The sequence below is a fragment of the Corylus avellana genome, chromosome ca8 (assembly GCF_901000735.1).
Source record: "Corylus avellana chromosome ca8, CavTom2PMs-1.0".
NCBI lineage: Eukaryota > Viridiplantae > Streptophyta > Magnoliopsida > Fagales > Betulaceae > Corylus > Corylus avellana.
In genome coordinates, this window is record NC_081548.1 from 1,204,449 (window position 1) to 1,215,965 (window position 11,517).

Here is an 11,517-nt window from a genome sequence, read left to right on the forward strand (position 1 = left end):
AAAAAAACCTCTCTCTCCCTACGCTGTCCAACATTAATATCTCTCATCTTTTTTCTCTCCATCTCTATCTTTCTCTTTCTCCACTCTCCTTCCAAAATGCTTCTTCTTCATTTTTGTAGAACGCTTATCATATCATTTTTGGATTTATCTTTGTGTATCTATGTATAAATTTTTCACTAATGTAAATCTTTGTTGTATTGAAATGTAATAGGTATTACAGCAATAAGATTTTATGTTTTAATTCATTTGAATATTTTATTAGTTTTGTTTTGTTTTTTGTTTTTTGTTTTTTTGTTTTTTTTTTTCGTTTTGTGATTTACTCGAATTTTCTAACATTTTTTTGAAAGTGCTGAAAGAAATTTATTTAATTGCATTAAATATTGAGTGAAATGTGTGTTTTATTTTGTATTAAAAAGAAGAGAGAAGATTTTGTTTATTTTATTTGGTATTTTTTATGAAATTATTAGAACTTTATCGGTTTTATTTGCATTACAATATAATAAGTATCACATCAACAATATCAGAGTTTCCTACTAACTTTCTATTAATATATTGATCATCAGATTTCAAGTGTCATTCTTGCAATTTTTTTTTTCTTTTATACTTTTCATTAAGTAGATGTTTGGTACATTTCAAAAAAAAAAAAAAAAATACATGTTCAGTAATTTACTAGTGTATAACCTTTTTTTATTTATTTTTTATTTTTTATTATTATTATTTTTTTATATATATAAATGAAAATATAACCTTTAGTATATATTTTCACACACCTATTTTAATTTATAATTAATGAAAAGTAAGATGTGATGCGTTTAAGTTTTGAAATTAAATTATAATGAAGAATCCTGCGGGTTATGTGCTAGTATTTAATAATTATAAAGCTCAAATTTCTTAACATTATTGAGCTCAAAGTTATTAATTATAGTTTGAATTAAAAACATGGCACAAGTGCAATGTGTATATTCTCTGGGCTCCTCCAATCTCTGTGTTTGGCGGATTGCTTTAGATCTAGATCCAAATCTAGTCTCTTCAACCTTAGATCTGATCGTCTTCTTCAGCCAAGGCGTGTCTTCCGAAGAGATGTCTATTATATAACGTGCTCCTCCGTTGTTACTTGTGAGGTTTTTTGTTTTTTATTTTGTTGTCCTGGCCTTTGAATTGAGAATGAAGTAGATTAGTGTGGGGCCTTAACTCTCACGACTGAATTTTTAGTTTTCTAGTTGTTTTTTATTTGGGTTACTCATGTCCTAAATTTAGTTTGCACGAAACAGATCTATTCCTTAAATGTAATTGTATAAAAGTTAACGAAAGCTTGAAGTCATTTTTATGACTTTGTAACCATCATAGACTTCATCAATGGAAGTTCCATATTAAAAAAAAAAAAAAGGTGCAGTATTTATATTTAATAATTATCTTTTGATCATGCTGCCAAGCATTAATGTCCTATTAACCAAATAAAAAGGTCGGCAATATTAATCATACCGTTTAGAAGATCCTTCTAAACGGTACGAGTATCTTCTAAAATATTTAAGATAAGAATTTGATATGTTCTAAAATTTTGATAAAAAAATAATAATAAATAGTTGTCGTGTGAATAAACAAAAGCCTCACTAAAGCCGCCTAAACTCTAAAGAGTAAACGTACACTACATTAAAAATCTGGCACAAAATTATATTTAAAGCACAATTATTTTCCAAACTAATTAATAACAATGTTGGGGCGGCCGCGGCCAAGCAGTGGGGTGCTCCCTTGGGTTTTTATTTTTGTTTTTATTTTTATTATTATTATTTTTTTAAATTAATTATTTTAATTTTGTGTGAGAAAAATGTTAGTGTGACACGAACATTCGTTACTTTATTGGACAAAAACACATAGAATGATTCATTTCAAACCTGCGACAACATAAGAAATTAAAATAAAATAAAATAAAATAAAGTTAAGGGAAAGATCACAAAAGGAGCATTCAGTTAGGAGTGTAAACGAGCCGAGCTTGAGCGAGCTTTCCTTGTTCAGGCTTGGCTCGTTTAAATTTTACTCGAGCTCGAGTCGAGCTCAAGGGCGAACCAAAAAAATCGAGCTCAAGCTAATAACAAGTTGAGCCGAGAGTTGGCTCTTATATTTAATGTTTTTGTTTTAAAAAAATAATAATAACTTTAAGTACTCTTAAACGGCTTAAGAAGTTAGCTTGCATATGAGTATTTGCTTAACCTGGCTAGTCGAGTATGGAGCCTGAGTCAATACAGCAAGACATTTGGTTTCAAAGAGAGAGGATATGTATCATTTTATAGATAAGCAAACTTGGAGATTAATGTTTTCTTAACAATGTGAGACAAGTTAACAGGTTGCATTTAGACTGCATTGGGACAACGCCCCCTACAAAAAACTATTTTTTCAACGTCTCCCTCTCAATCCCCCTCACCAGTCACAGCATATCTTCCACCTGAACTCTCATTTCCCACTCTCTCACTCTCGCTCATCAAACAGGTAGTGATAGTGTTTAGGTCTGTATGATTCTTCAATAGTTTATGCCTTTTGCAATCTTCCTCAATAGTTTCTGCTTGATTCTTCTTCATTTCGTTTGGGTCTGCTCTAATTGAATCGAGTTTTTTTTAATGATTGCTCTCTCTCTCTCTCTCTTTGATCACGAAGGGTTTAGAATTTTTCATTCTCTAACGCTTAAATATAAATGCAATTTTAAGATTTTAATAATTATGAGATTTATAATTAATTATGTATTAATAATTAATTATGTATTACTTAGTTTATATATATATATATACACGAGCTTATACGAGCTTACTCACGAGCCTAGCCGAGTCGAGCCGAGCTTGCTTCGTTTAATATTCGAGCTAGGATTTGTGTTCATGAAGTGTTCAATTTAATATTCGAATCGAGCACGAGCCGAGCTTATGCGAGCCGAGCCCGAGCTTACTCGCGAGACGCTTCGCTCATTTAACAGCCCTACGTTCAGTCAGATATTTATCATAGAATTATCCTTGAAAAAACAAAATAATAATAATAATAATAATGCTGTGGGAGCACTAACTCAAAGCCCAGTTGTACAACACATGCATACTACTTCAAACCTATAAATTTTTAAAAAATGAATAATGACATAAATAAATTTATGGGTTAATAATTTTTTGGTACTTGAATTTTTATTTTTTTATTTTTTATAGTACCCAACCTATGAAAAAAATACTGAATTTGTTAGTTTTAGTCAGTTCTAACTAACGGAATTTACACGTGTCACTCCCGTAATACGTCACGTGTCTTAAAAATTAAAAATAATAAAATAATAAAAATAATAAAAAAACTAAAAACATGTCAGTTCCAACTAAAATAATAATACTCCAAATTCCTTTTCTCTTCCTCTTCTCTCTGAAACACCAGCTCTTGCGATGATATCTTTAAGAAATCCAACCCACTTTCACCAAGAAGTCTCTACCTCTCTGGAGCTTTCGTTCGTGGGTTTCGATTGTGGGGATTTTTTGTTGTTTGTGAGTTTGGGGTTCCGGAGTAATCTGAATCAGATAATCAAGTACGTTGACTAGTTCTCCAAGCCAATTTCAATTCAACCCACAATTTAACCAGTTTTTTCTCTACTACTTTCAATTAATCAAGAAAAAATTTACAATGCTTTAGAAATCTAGGAAAAAATCATAACTTTTTAATTGAGTTATATCTGGCAAAAGGAAAAAATCATATACACTCATAAATTAGATCCTTGATCAGATTCAATCACCCCCGGCTCGTTGGTCGGAAGGGAGGATCTCGTGGGTTGTGGGTTGAAGGGAGGAGACCGAGGGAAAACGACGGTGGGAGAGGGAGGAGCTCGTGGGTTGTCTGGGATGACTCGACAACAGTGGGAGGGGGACGAGCTCATCTTCGCCGAACGGATTTTTTGGTTGCTGGTTCTTCTTCGCCATCGCCGGAGAGAGAGAGAGAGAGAGCGTGAACAGGGGAGGGAGAGCGGTGATTCTTCGCCGTCGCCGGAGTAAGAGAGAAAGTGATCGAGGGAAGGAGAGAGGAGAGGGAAATTTTAGGGATTTTGGTGTTTTTTTGGGTTTGGGGGAAGAGAGAGAGAGATGAAAATGGGGAGGCGGGGATTATTTAGGATTTTGGTGTTTTTTAGGGTTTTTTATTTATTTTTATTATTAATTATTAATTTATTATTTTTAATATTAATTTATTATTTTCATTATTATCTTATTCTTTTTTATTTTTCGAACACGTGGCGTATTACAGGAGTGACACGTAGAAATTTAATTAGTTGGGACTAACGAAGACTAACGGAGGTGGTGATTAAGTATTTTCTCATAGGTTGAGTATTATATTTATATCTTTTTAAAACTCAGGAAAAAAAATAAAAAAATGAAAACTTAGGTATCAAAATTGCATTTAATCCTAAATTTATTTGTGTATGGATAATTCTATTTAATAGATTCTTGTACGACTGTCATACAAGTGGTGATGAGGTGTTAATAAAAATCACTCCTAGATAATGTGACAATAAAGATTTGTTATTAATAACATAACATATCTTTATTATCACATTATCAAGAGATGTATGTCAATTGTATAAGAGTCTACTAAATAACATTACTATATATATATTTAAAGAGTATTTATGTAAATTAGTTTTAAACGTAGGTTGTTTTTGTCATTTCACATGTTTTTAATGATTTTAATTAACGCCGGGATTTTTTATTTAAAAAAAAAAAAAGTAGTTTAATGCGGCTGAACGTAACATGTGCTAGTTCATCAGGGCAACTTTTGAATGAGTGCCAGCTCGTTCAATTCGGGAAAAAAGTTAATTAACCCTAGTTTAAATCTTAAATCAACATGAACAATAGTTTCTTGGTGGAGAAAAGGACAAGATATACACCTTCTTTGCCTATTTATATCCCAAGTATGTTTGCTGGTATCCTTGACCAACACCAAAGTTGCTTGATTGTCATTTCTTGTTAAGTAGAGAGATATGGACATCTTCCATTGGTATCTACTTCAGCTTCTAATCCTCTGCATTTCTCTTCCCTTCATCTTCCGCATTTACAGACGCAAACCCATTTCCCTCAAGCTTCCACCAGGCAGAAAAGGATGGCCAATCATAGGTGAAGCTTTGGAATATGCCATGGCCAACAAAAATGGCACTCCAGAGAAATTCATAACCGATAGAATGAGAAAGTACTCACCACAAGTGTTCAGAACCTCCTTTTTTGGAGAGAACTTTGCTGTCTTTTGTGGTGCCCCTGGGAACAAGTTCTTGTTTACAAGTGAGAACAAGCATGTCACCACATGGGTGCCGCGCTCAATATTGAAAATTTTTCTTTTTCCCACCGATGTTGAATATTCTGCCAAAGTAGAGATAGCCAAAATACATGCCCTTCGCCCTGAGTTTCTCAATCCAGAAGCTCTGCAACGTTACATACCCATCATGGATTCCATGTCAAAACAACACTTGGAGACAGATTGGTCCCCTTGTAAACAAGTGAAGGTTAGTTAAATCACCACTAATCTCAAAAGCAAACATTTATAACACTTGGACCTTTGTTCTCATATCATGTTAAATCACAATTTATTCTAAAAGTTTAAGCTAGCCAATATATAGTGTTAGAATATTTTATATTCTTCTTTATCATATTTCCTTGTAGGGTTTATATATTCCCGTTATGTTAGAGTAAGTTTATTGTTTTTTATACACTATTCATTGTCTCTTTATAAATGCAAAGTTATGTAATACATTCAATATATATAGTACTAAAACAACGTAGCCCATACATCTCTCCGCTCTCTTTTATTTTTCTTCCATATATATTTCTATATAACGAATGAATTTAATTATTAATTAATTTATAATACTATGTGAAATGAGAAGAATTGGCAGAGATTAATCATTTAATTTATTACAGGTTTTCCCACTGTTAAAGAACTACACCTTCGCAGTGGCTTGCCGGCTGTTCATGAATATCAAAGACCACGACCAAGTAACCAAATTTGCATATCCCTTCAGTCTTGTTTCTGCTGGCCTCTTATCCATTCCTATAAATCTTCCGGGCACAGCTTTCAATCGTGCAGTGAGAGCAGGCAAACTCATTCGTGAGGAGCTTTTGGGCATCATTAGAAAGCGAAAAATGGAGCTCTTAGAGAATATAGGATCTTCACAAGTAGACTTGTTGAGTCGCCTGCTCCTTGTAAGGGATGAGAATGGCAGAGGAATGGAGGAGAAGGATATCACTCATATGATTATAGGTTTCTTCATCGGCAGCTATATGACGGTAGGTGCTACCATTACAGTCGTCCTGAATTATCTGGCGGAGTTTCCCCAAGTATATAGCACGGTCTTAAAAGGTACATTTTTAATATAACCCTCAATAAATAAGACCAAACACATAGAATATTAAGTGTACGTGGTTTGTTTGGTTGTCAGAACAAATGCAGATTGCGAAGTCCAAAGGTGAGGATGAGTTGTTGAATTGGGAAGACATTCAGAATATGAAGTATTCTTGGAATGTGGCATGTGAAGCAATGAGGTTAGCACCACCTGCTCTAGGAGCATTCGGAGAGGTCACAGCTGACTTTAGTTATGCAGGTTTTACAATTCCAAAGGGATGGAAGGTATGTAACGATTATGCGTACATATGAGTCAACAGGGGCGGAACCAGAATTTCTCATCGGAGGGGCAAAGCATTAATGACGCTATGGCCCCCCGCGCCCTGGTTCCGTTCTTACAAGCCAATCTAGAATTGGCTTGGGACTTACTTTTTTGAATCCAATTTCTTGCAGACATACTGGACTGTAAGTTCAACACACAAAAATCCAGAATATTTTCCTGATCCCGAGAAGTTCGATCCTTCAAGATTTGAAGGAAGGGGGCCTGCACCATACACTTTTGTACCATTTGGAGGAGGACCTCGACTGTGCCCTGGAAAGGAATATGCACGAGTAGAAATTCTCACTTTCATGCATAATGTGGTGACCAAATTCAAATTGGAGAAAGTAAATCCGAATGAAAAGTTTATATACAATTACAATCTATCATCTATTCCAGAGAATGGTCTTCTGGTTCAGCTACACCCTCTCAATAATTAGTGTCAAGAGTTGGTGTCTCAACCATGTTTAATAAGCCCTTATTCCAGAAGCTGTCACATCTAATAAGAGAACACCCTCAGCAATAATTTGTTATCTGCAGGCATATTAGATTTCAAAGTTTAACATTTTAAATGGTTTTAGTATGGTTAAAATTGTAAAATAGGCCAAAAAATTTCAACAGTTTTGTAGTTGGGTGCATATACGTTCAATATATAGATGTGCAAACATTTCACTAACAATAATTAATAAAAAGTATATTAAAAAAATAACCAAAATTTAATATATAAAATTGTTTTAGGGCCGGGTGGCTAAATCTATTATACTTTTAACTGTTTTTTATTGTTTAATGTTGCTTTAATTTGATCCATCGATCTAATTTTTGCCGTTGAGCTCAAATCAACAATTCACTACAAAAAAAAGGCCAAAATAATGACACTTGGAAGGTAATATTTTAAGCCCAAAAAAGGCCATTATTTGATGTATTGACGTAAACATTTGGAAAATGCCCTTAAACATAGTGACTTGATTTAAAATTGGAGACGTTTGAATAGTAAAAATGTTACTACAAGGCGACATTTAAGCCCAAACGTCACCTTTTGGAAGGCAACGTGTGAATAGTGTGCATCACCTTCCAGAAGGTAACGTTTGGCACTATCACACATCCCCTTTTAGAAGGCGACATGTAAATAGTGCACACGTCACCTTTTCGACATGTGAATAGTGCATGCGTCACTTTTTGAAAAGGTGACGCATGCACTATTCACGGGTAATGATAAACACAACGCTGGCGTGCATGAACAGTACTCTACTATTCACATGTCACTACTCTTTCCTAAAATTTTTTAAAAAAATTACCAAAAAAATATTTATAATACCAATATATATATAAAACAAAAAAAAAATTAAATTAATTTTTTAAAAAAATCAGAGGGGTGGCTATGGGGAGGTGGCCCGAAAGGCCACTCCCACCACAAGGGTGGCCCGCAAGCCACCCTAGAGGTGGCTAGCGCCGCCCCCGGCCCATGGGGGTGGGTCACTGGCCACCCCCTCCCCCAGGTAGCCACCCTTCATTATTTTTTTAAAAAATATATATTTTTATGTGTGTATAGGTGAAAGAGTAATTACAATGTTTTATCAATAAGATTTTGTGACAAAGGGAAGCACAGTGACGTGAAAAGGTTTTCCTAAGAATTTGTTAGTACTTTATTGTAAATGTAAGTAGTACCCCAGTCAGAGCATGCTAAAACTGATCTGAACTAGGCAGTATATCATTAGTAATAGAATATTGTAAGCCACAAGTAGGAGGCAAATATTACAATCATAAGTTTGAAGCATGAGACATAAATTTGATGTCTCATGCTTTGAAACATAAGCCCCAAGGGTGAGAATTGAGACATTTTCTTGGAATCCTCAAAGGCTAAGCCTTAATATTCCTTTATAGATATTTACTATAAGAATAAATGTTTGAACCATTTTTAGTGAAAGAAAGCTCGACATAAAGCAGTAAAACTCAGTTTAGCAATAAGGGGCAAGATTTCATGATTTTTACAATGAAAGAAGTTAAGGTTAATCAAAGAAAAAAATTCAACTTCCCAAAAGAAATAATCTGAGATTCATATGTTGAAATTCAAGATAAACAAGACTGGCAAACTAAGCAGCATATAATTCAAAATTACAGCATACCACATTTTTGTCAAGTCGAAGCTGTTCTAGAGGTTGGCAAAAGAATTCAGCATCAGCACGCATGGGCCAACCTAGCCGAAAACAATCAACTGACCTACAATTCACACCGACAGAATTTTATAATCTATATTATGTACATATAGAAATACATTTAAACAAAGAAACACATAGTACCAAAAGTATTCATTCAAATCATCATAATTTCTCCACTGGGAATGCTTTGATTTTCCTCCTATGCTCCTTTTAGCTTCCTTAAAGTACAAAAGAAATGGCGATACAAAGCTGTTAAAATATTAATTAACGATTAAATTCACTATTTCCTATCGGCTTAAGATTTTGGGACAATTGAGAGTTTCAGCCTAAGCTAAATTTCCAAGCGACTTGATTCAGAGCATCCTACTGTACTAATTTCTTTCCATCCAAATAAAATCCATAACTCCAATCCGCAGCTGTTAACTTCTAATTAAACCGAAACGACATCTCATAATTGACCAAAAAACGCATTATAATCAAAATAAGCCATCATCCAGTCCACATAACAACTAAGCCCAAAACACCCAACTATTTGAAGAGAAACATGTCTAAAGCATAAGCAGTCAATGGGATTCATTGAAAAAAAAAAAAAAAAGCATTAGCAGTCAATGGGACAAGACCAGCAATAAAAACACAACTAGAGCTAAGATCAAGATGACAATGTCACTTGTTGTACATAACGGTTAAATTGGAAAGGAGTAACAAGTGTTTTAAAAGACTTTATAACTAAGGTATGTATTGCATTTATAGATGTAGCCATGATATCGTGCAACTGAGAAATTGCCTTGATGATTCATTATTCCACTCCAATTTTTTTGAGGCTAAGATCATATTGACTCCTTTTTTCAGGAGTCATTAGCAAATCTGCTCACACATCAAGGGAAAAAGAAAGGAGGATGCTGAAGCTAAGTATCGAATTTATAGGTACAAGACGGTACAAGGACAACATGAAGGCCATAAACAAGGCTTTTTACCTATAAAACAAACGTCAGGAAAAAAAAAAGGACCAAATCTTCAAGAATAGCATTATGCAATCCTAAGTTGGCATGACAAATAATAGAACCATTTTGGCCAGATGTTCAGCAAAACCAATTGTAGGGTTGAAGACTTTGGGAAATGAGATTCAGAAATTTCACAGAACACAAAACGTACAACCCAGATCTACAACCGTAAATCAACTTCCAAGTCATATAAAAGCACAGCCCTACTCCTTAATTTATTGAACTCCAACTATCCAAACGAAAAAGTGACCCAAAATTAACCAAAAAATCCTTAACAAAAAAACAAAAATCAAAAGTTCTCCAACGTCCAAAAAAAAAAAAAAAAAGGAATTAAAATTGAATTACAAAGAAGGAAATCGTAGATAATTACGAAACCGAAAATCATGTGGTACCTTAAACACATGTCGCGCTTTACATCCCATGAGCTGCAGAGTGCTCTGCAGAACCGGACTCGTGTACCAAAAGGACTCTTTACCTTTCTCTCTCTTGTCTTCTTCATCCTCCACCACTATGTACAGAACTTTCGCCACCTCCGCCATTGTCTACGCAAACAAATTCAAATTCAATCACACAAACCAAACCCAAACAAAGCTCTCAAGCACGCCAATAAATTTTAATTTTTTTAGTGAAACAAAAAAAAAGAAAAGATCATACATAAAATATTCACAGAAAGTAATTGAGACAAAGGTTTGGTGATGACATTTCAATGATGGGGGCTATTAAGGCACGTTTAAAACATGAATCCAGGATAGATCACAGAATTGGCCGAGAAAGAGAAAGAAAATAAGAGAAGATTGAGAGGCAGAGGAAGTACGAGGAGAGGAAGAGAATTCGGCGGCAATGCGGATGAAACCGGAGAACAATGAGAGAAGTGAGAAGTGACTTGGAAAATATGTTTAGTACAAGGGCAATTTATGAAAACATCACTTGCTGATCAACTCTCTATGAGCAGGAGTGAGAGGAGGGTGTTTTTGAGGGAGAGAGATCAAGAGTGAGAGTGAGATTGAGAGTGAGAGTGAGGAGGGAGGTAATCCAGTGAGAGGGGGTGTTAGGGATTTTGGTGTTTTGAGGGTTGGCAGAAAAAGAGACGTGATGTATGGAATTTTTGTCCGAAATTTTCAGAAACTGCGCCACTGGTTGGCGCCTTTAGTTTTCGCACTCAAAAGTCGCCTCTAATTACTTTAATTTTTTAAAAATAATTTTAATTTAGGAAAAAATTCACATACCTTCCTCAAACTACTATCCAATTAATAATGTCCCTCAAACTTTACATTACGATAATGTATCCCCAAACTACCAAAACATTGTCAATGTCCCTTTCATTGACAAAACTACCCTTAGTAAAATTTTTTTTAAAAAAAAAATACTAAAATTTCTGGAAAAACCTAAAATAAAAAATAAAAAATCTTTTTATTAGAAAAAAAAATTAAAAAAATTCGATTTTTTTTTTTTTTATAAAAATTGAAAATTTTTCGTATGTTTTTTTGTTTTTTTTTTTAAATAATGTTTTCTTTTATAATTTTTAAATAAAAATTTCCATTTAAAAAAAATTAAAATATTTTCGTTTAAAAAAAATAAAATTTTCGATTTTTAAAACATATTTAAAAAAATAAAAATTGATTTTTAAAAAAAAATAAAAATTTCGGTTTAAAAAAATCGTTTAAAAATTAAAATTTAAAAAAAAATTAAAATTTTCGTTTAATTTTTT

At 33.6% G+C, this 11,517-nt stretch overlaps 2 protein-coding genes across 3 annotated transcripts; one reads left to right on the top strand and one right to left on the bottom strand.

The window, feature by feature from the left end:
• Positions 1-4,981: 4,981 nt before the first annotated feature.
• On the top strand, positions 4,982-7,092 carry LOC132189482 (beta-amyrin 6-beta-monooxygenase-like). The gene is made up of 4 exons (XM_059604226.1): positions 4,982-5,497; positions 5,913-6,351; positions 6,431-6,618; positions 6,787-7,092. The coding sequence occupies exons 1-4, from the start codon at positions 4,982-4,984 to the stop codon at positions 7,090-7,092; spliced, it is 1,449 nt and encodes a 482-aa protein (XP_059460209.1).
• LOC132190538 (callose synthase 2-like) lies at positions 7,073-10,811 on the bottom strand. Of its 2 annotated transcripts, XM_059605558.1 has the most exons (5): positions 10,464-10,811; positions 10,202-10,351; positions 8,950-9,026; positions 8,776-8,869; positions 7,073-7,186 (listed from the first exon to the last, which is right to left on the bottom strand). In XM_059605558.1, the coding sequence occupies exons 2-5, from the start codon at positions 10,346-10,348 to the stop codon at positions 7,169-7,171; spliced, it is 336 nt and encodes a 111-aa protein (XP_059461541.1). In that variant the 5' UTR covers positions 10,349-10,351; positions 10,464-10,811; the 3' UTR covers positions 7,073-7,168. The 2 variants fall into 2 exon arrangements, with proteins under 2 accessions (XP_059461541.1, XP_059461543.1); XM_059605560.1 differs by having other exon boundaries at positions 10,202-10,811.
• Between the last annotated feature and the right edge of the window lie 706 nt (positions 10,812-11,517).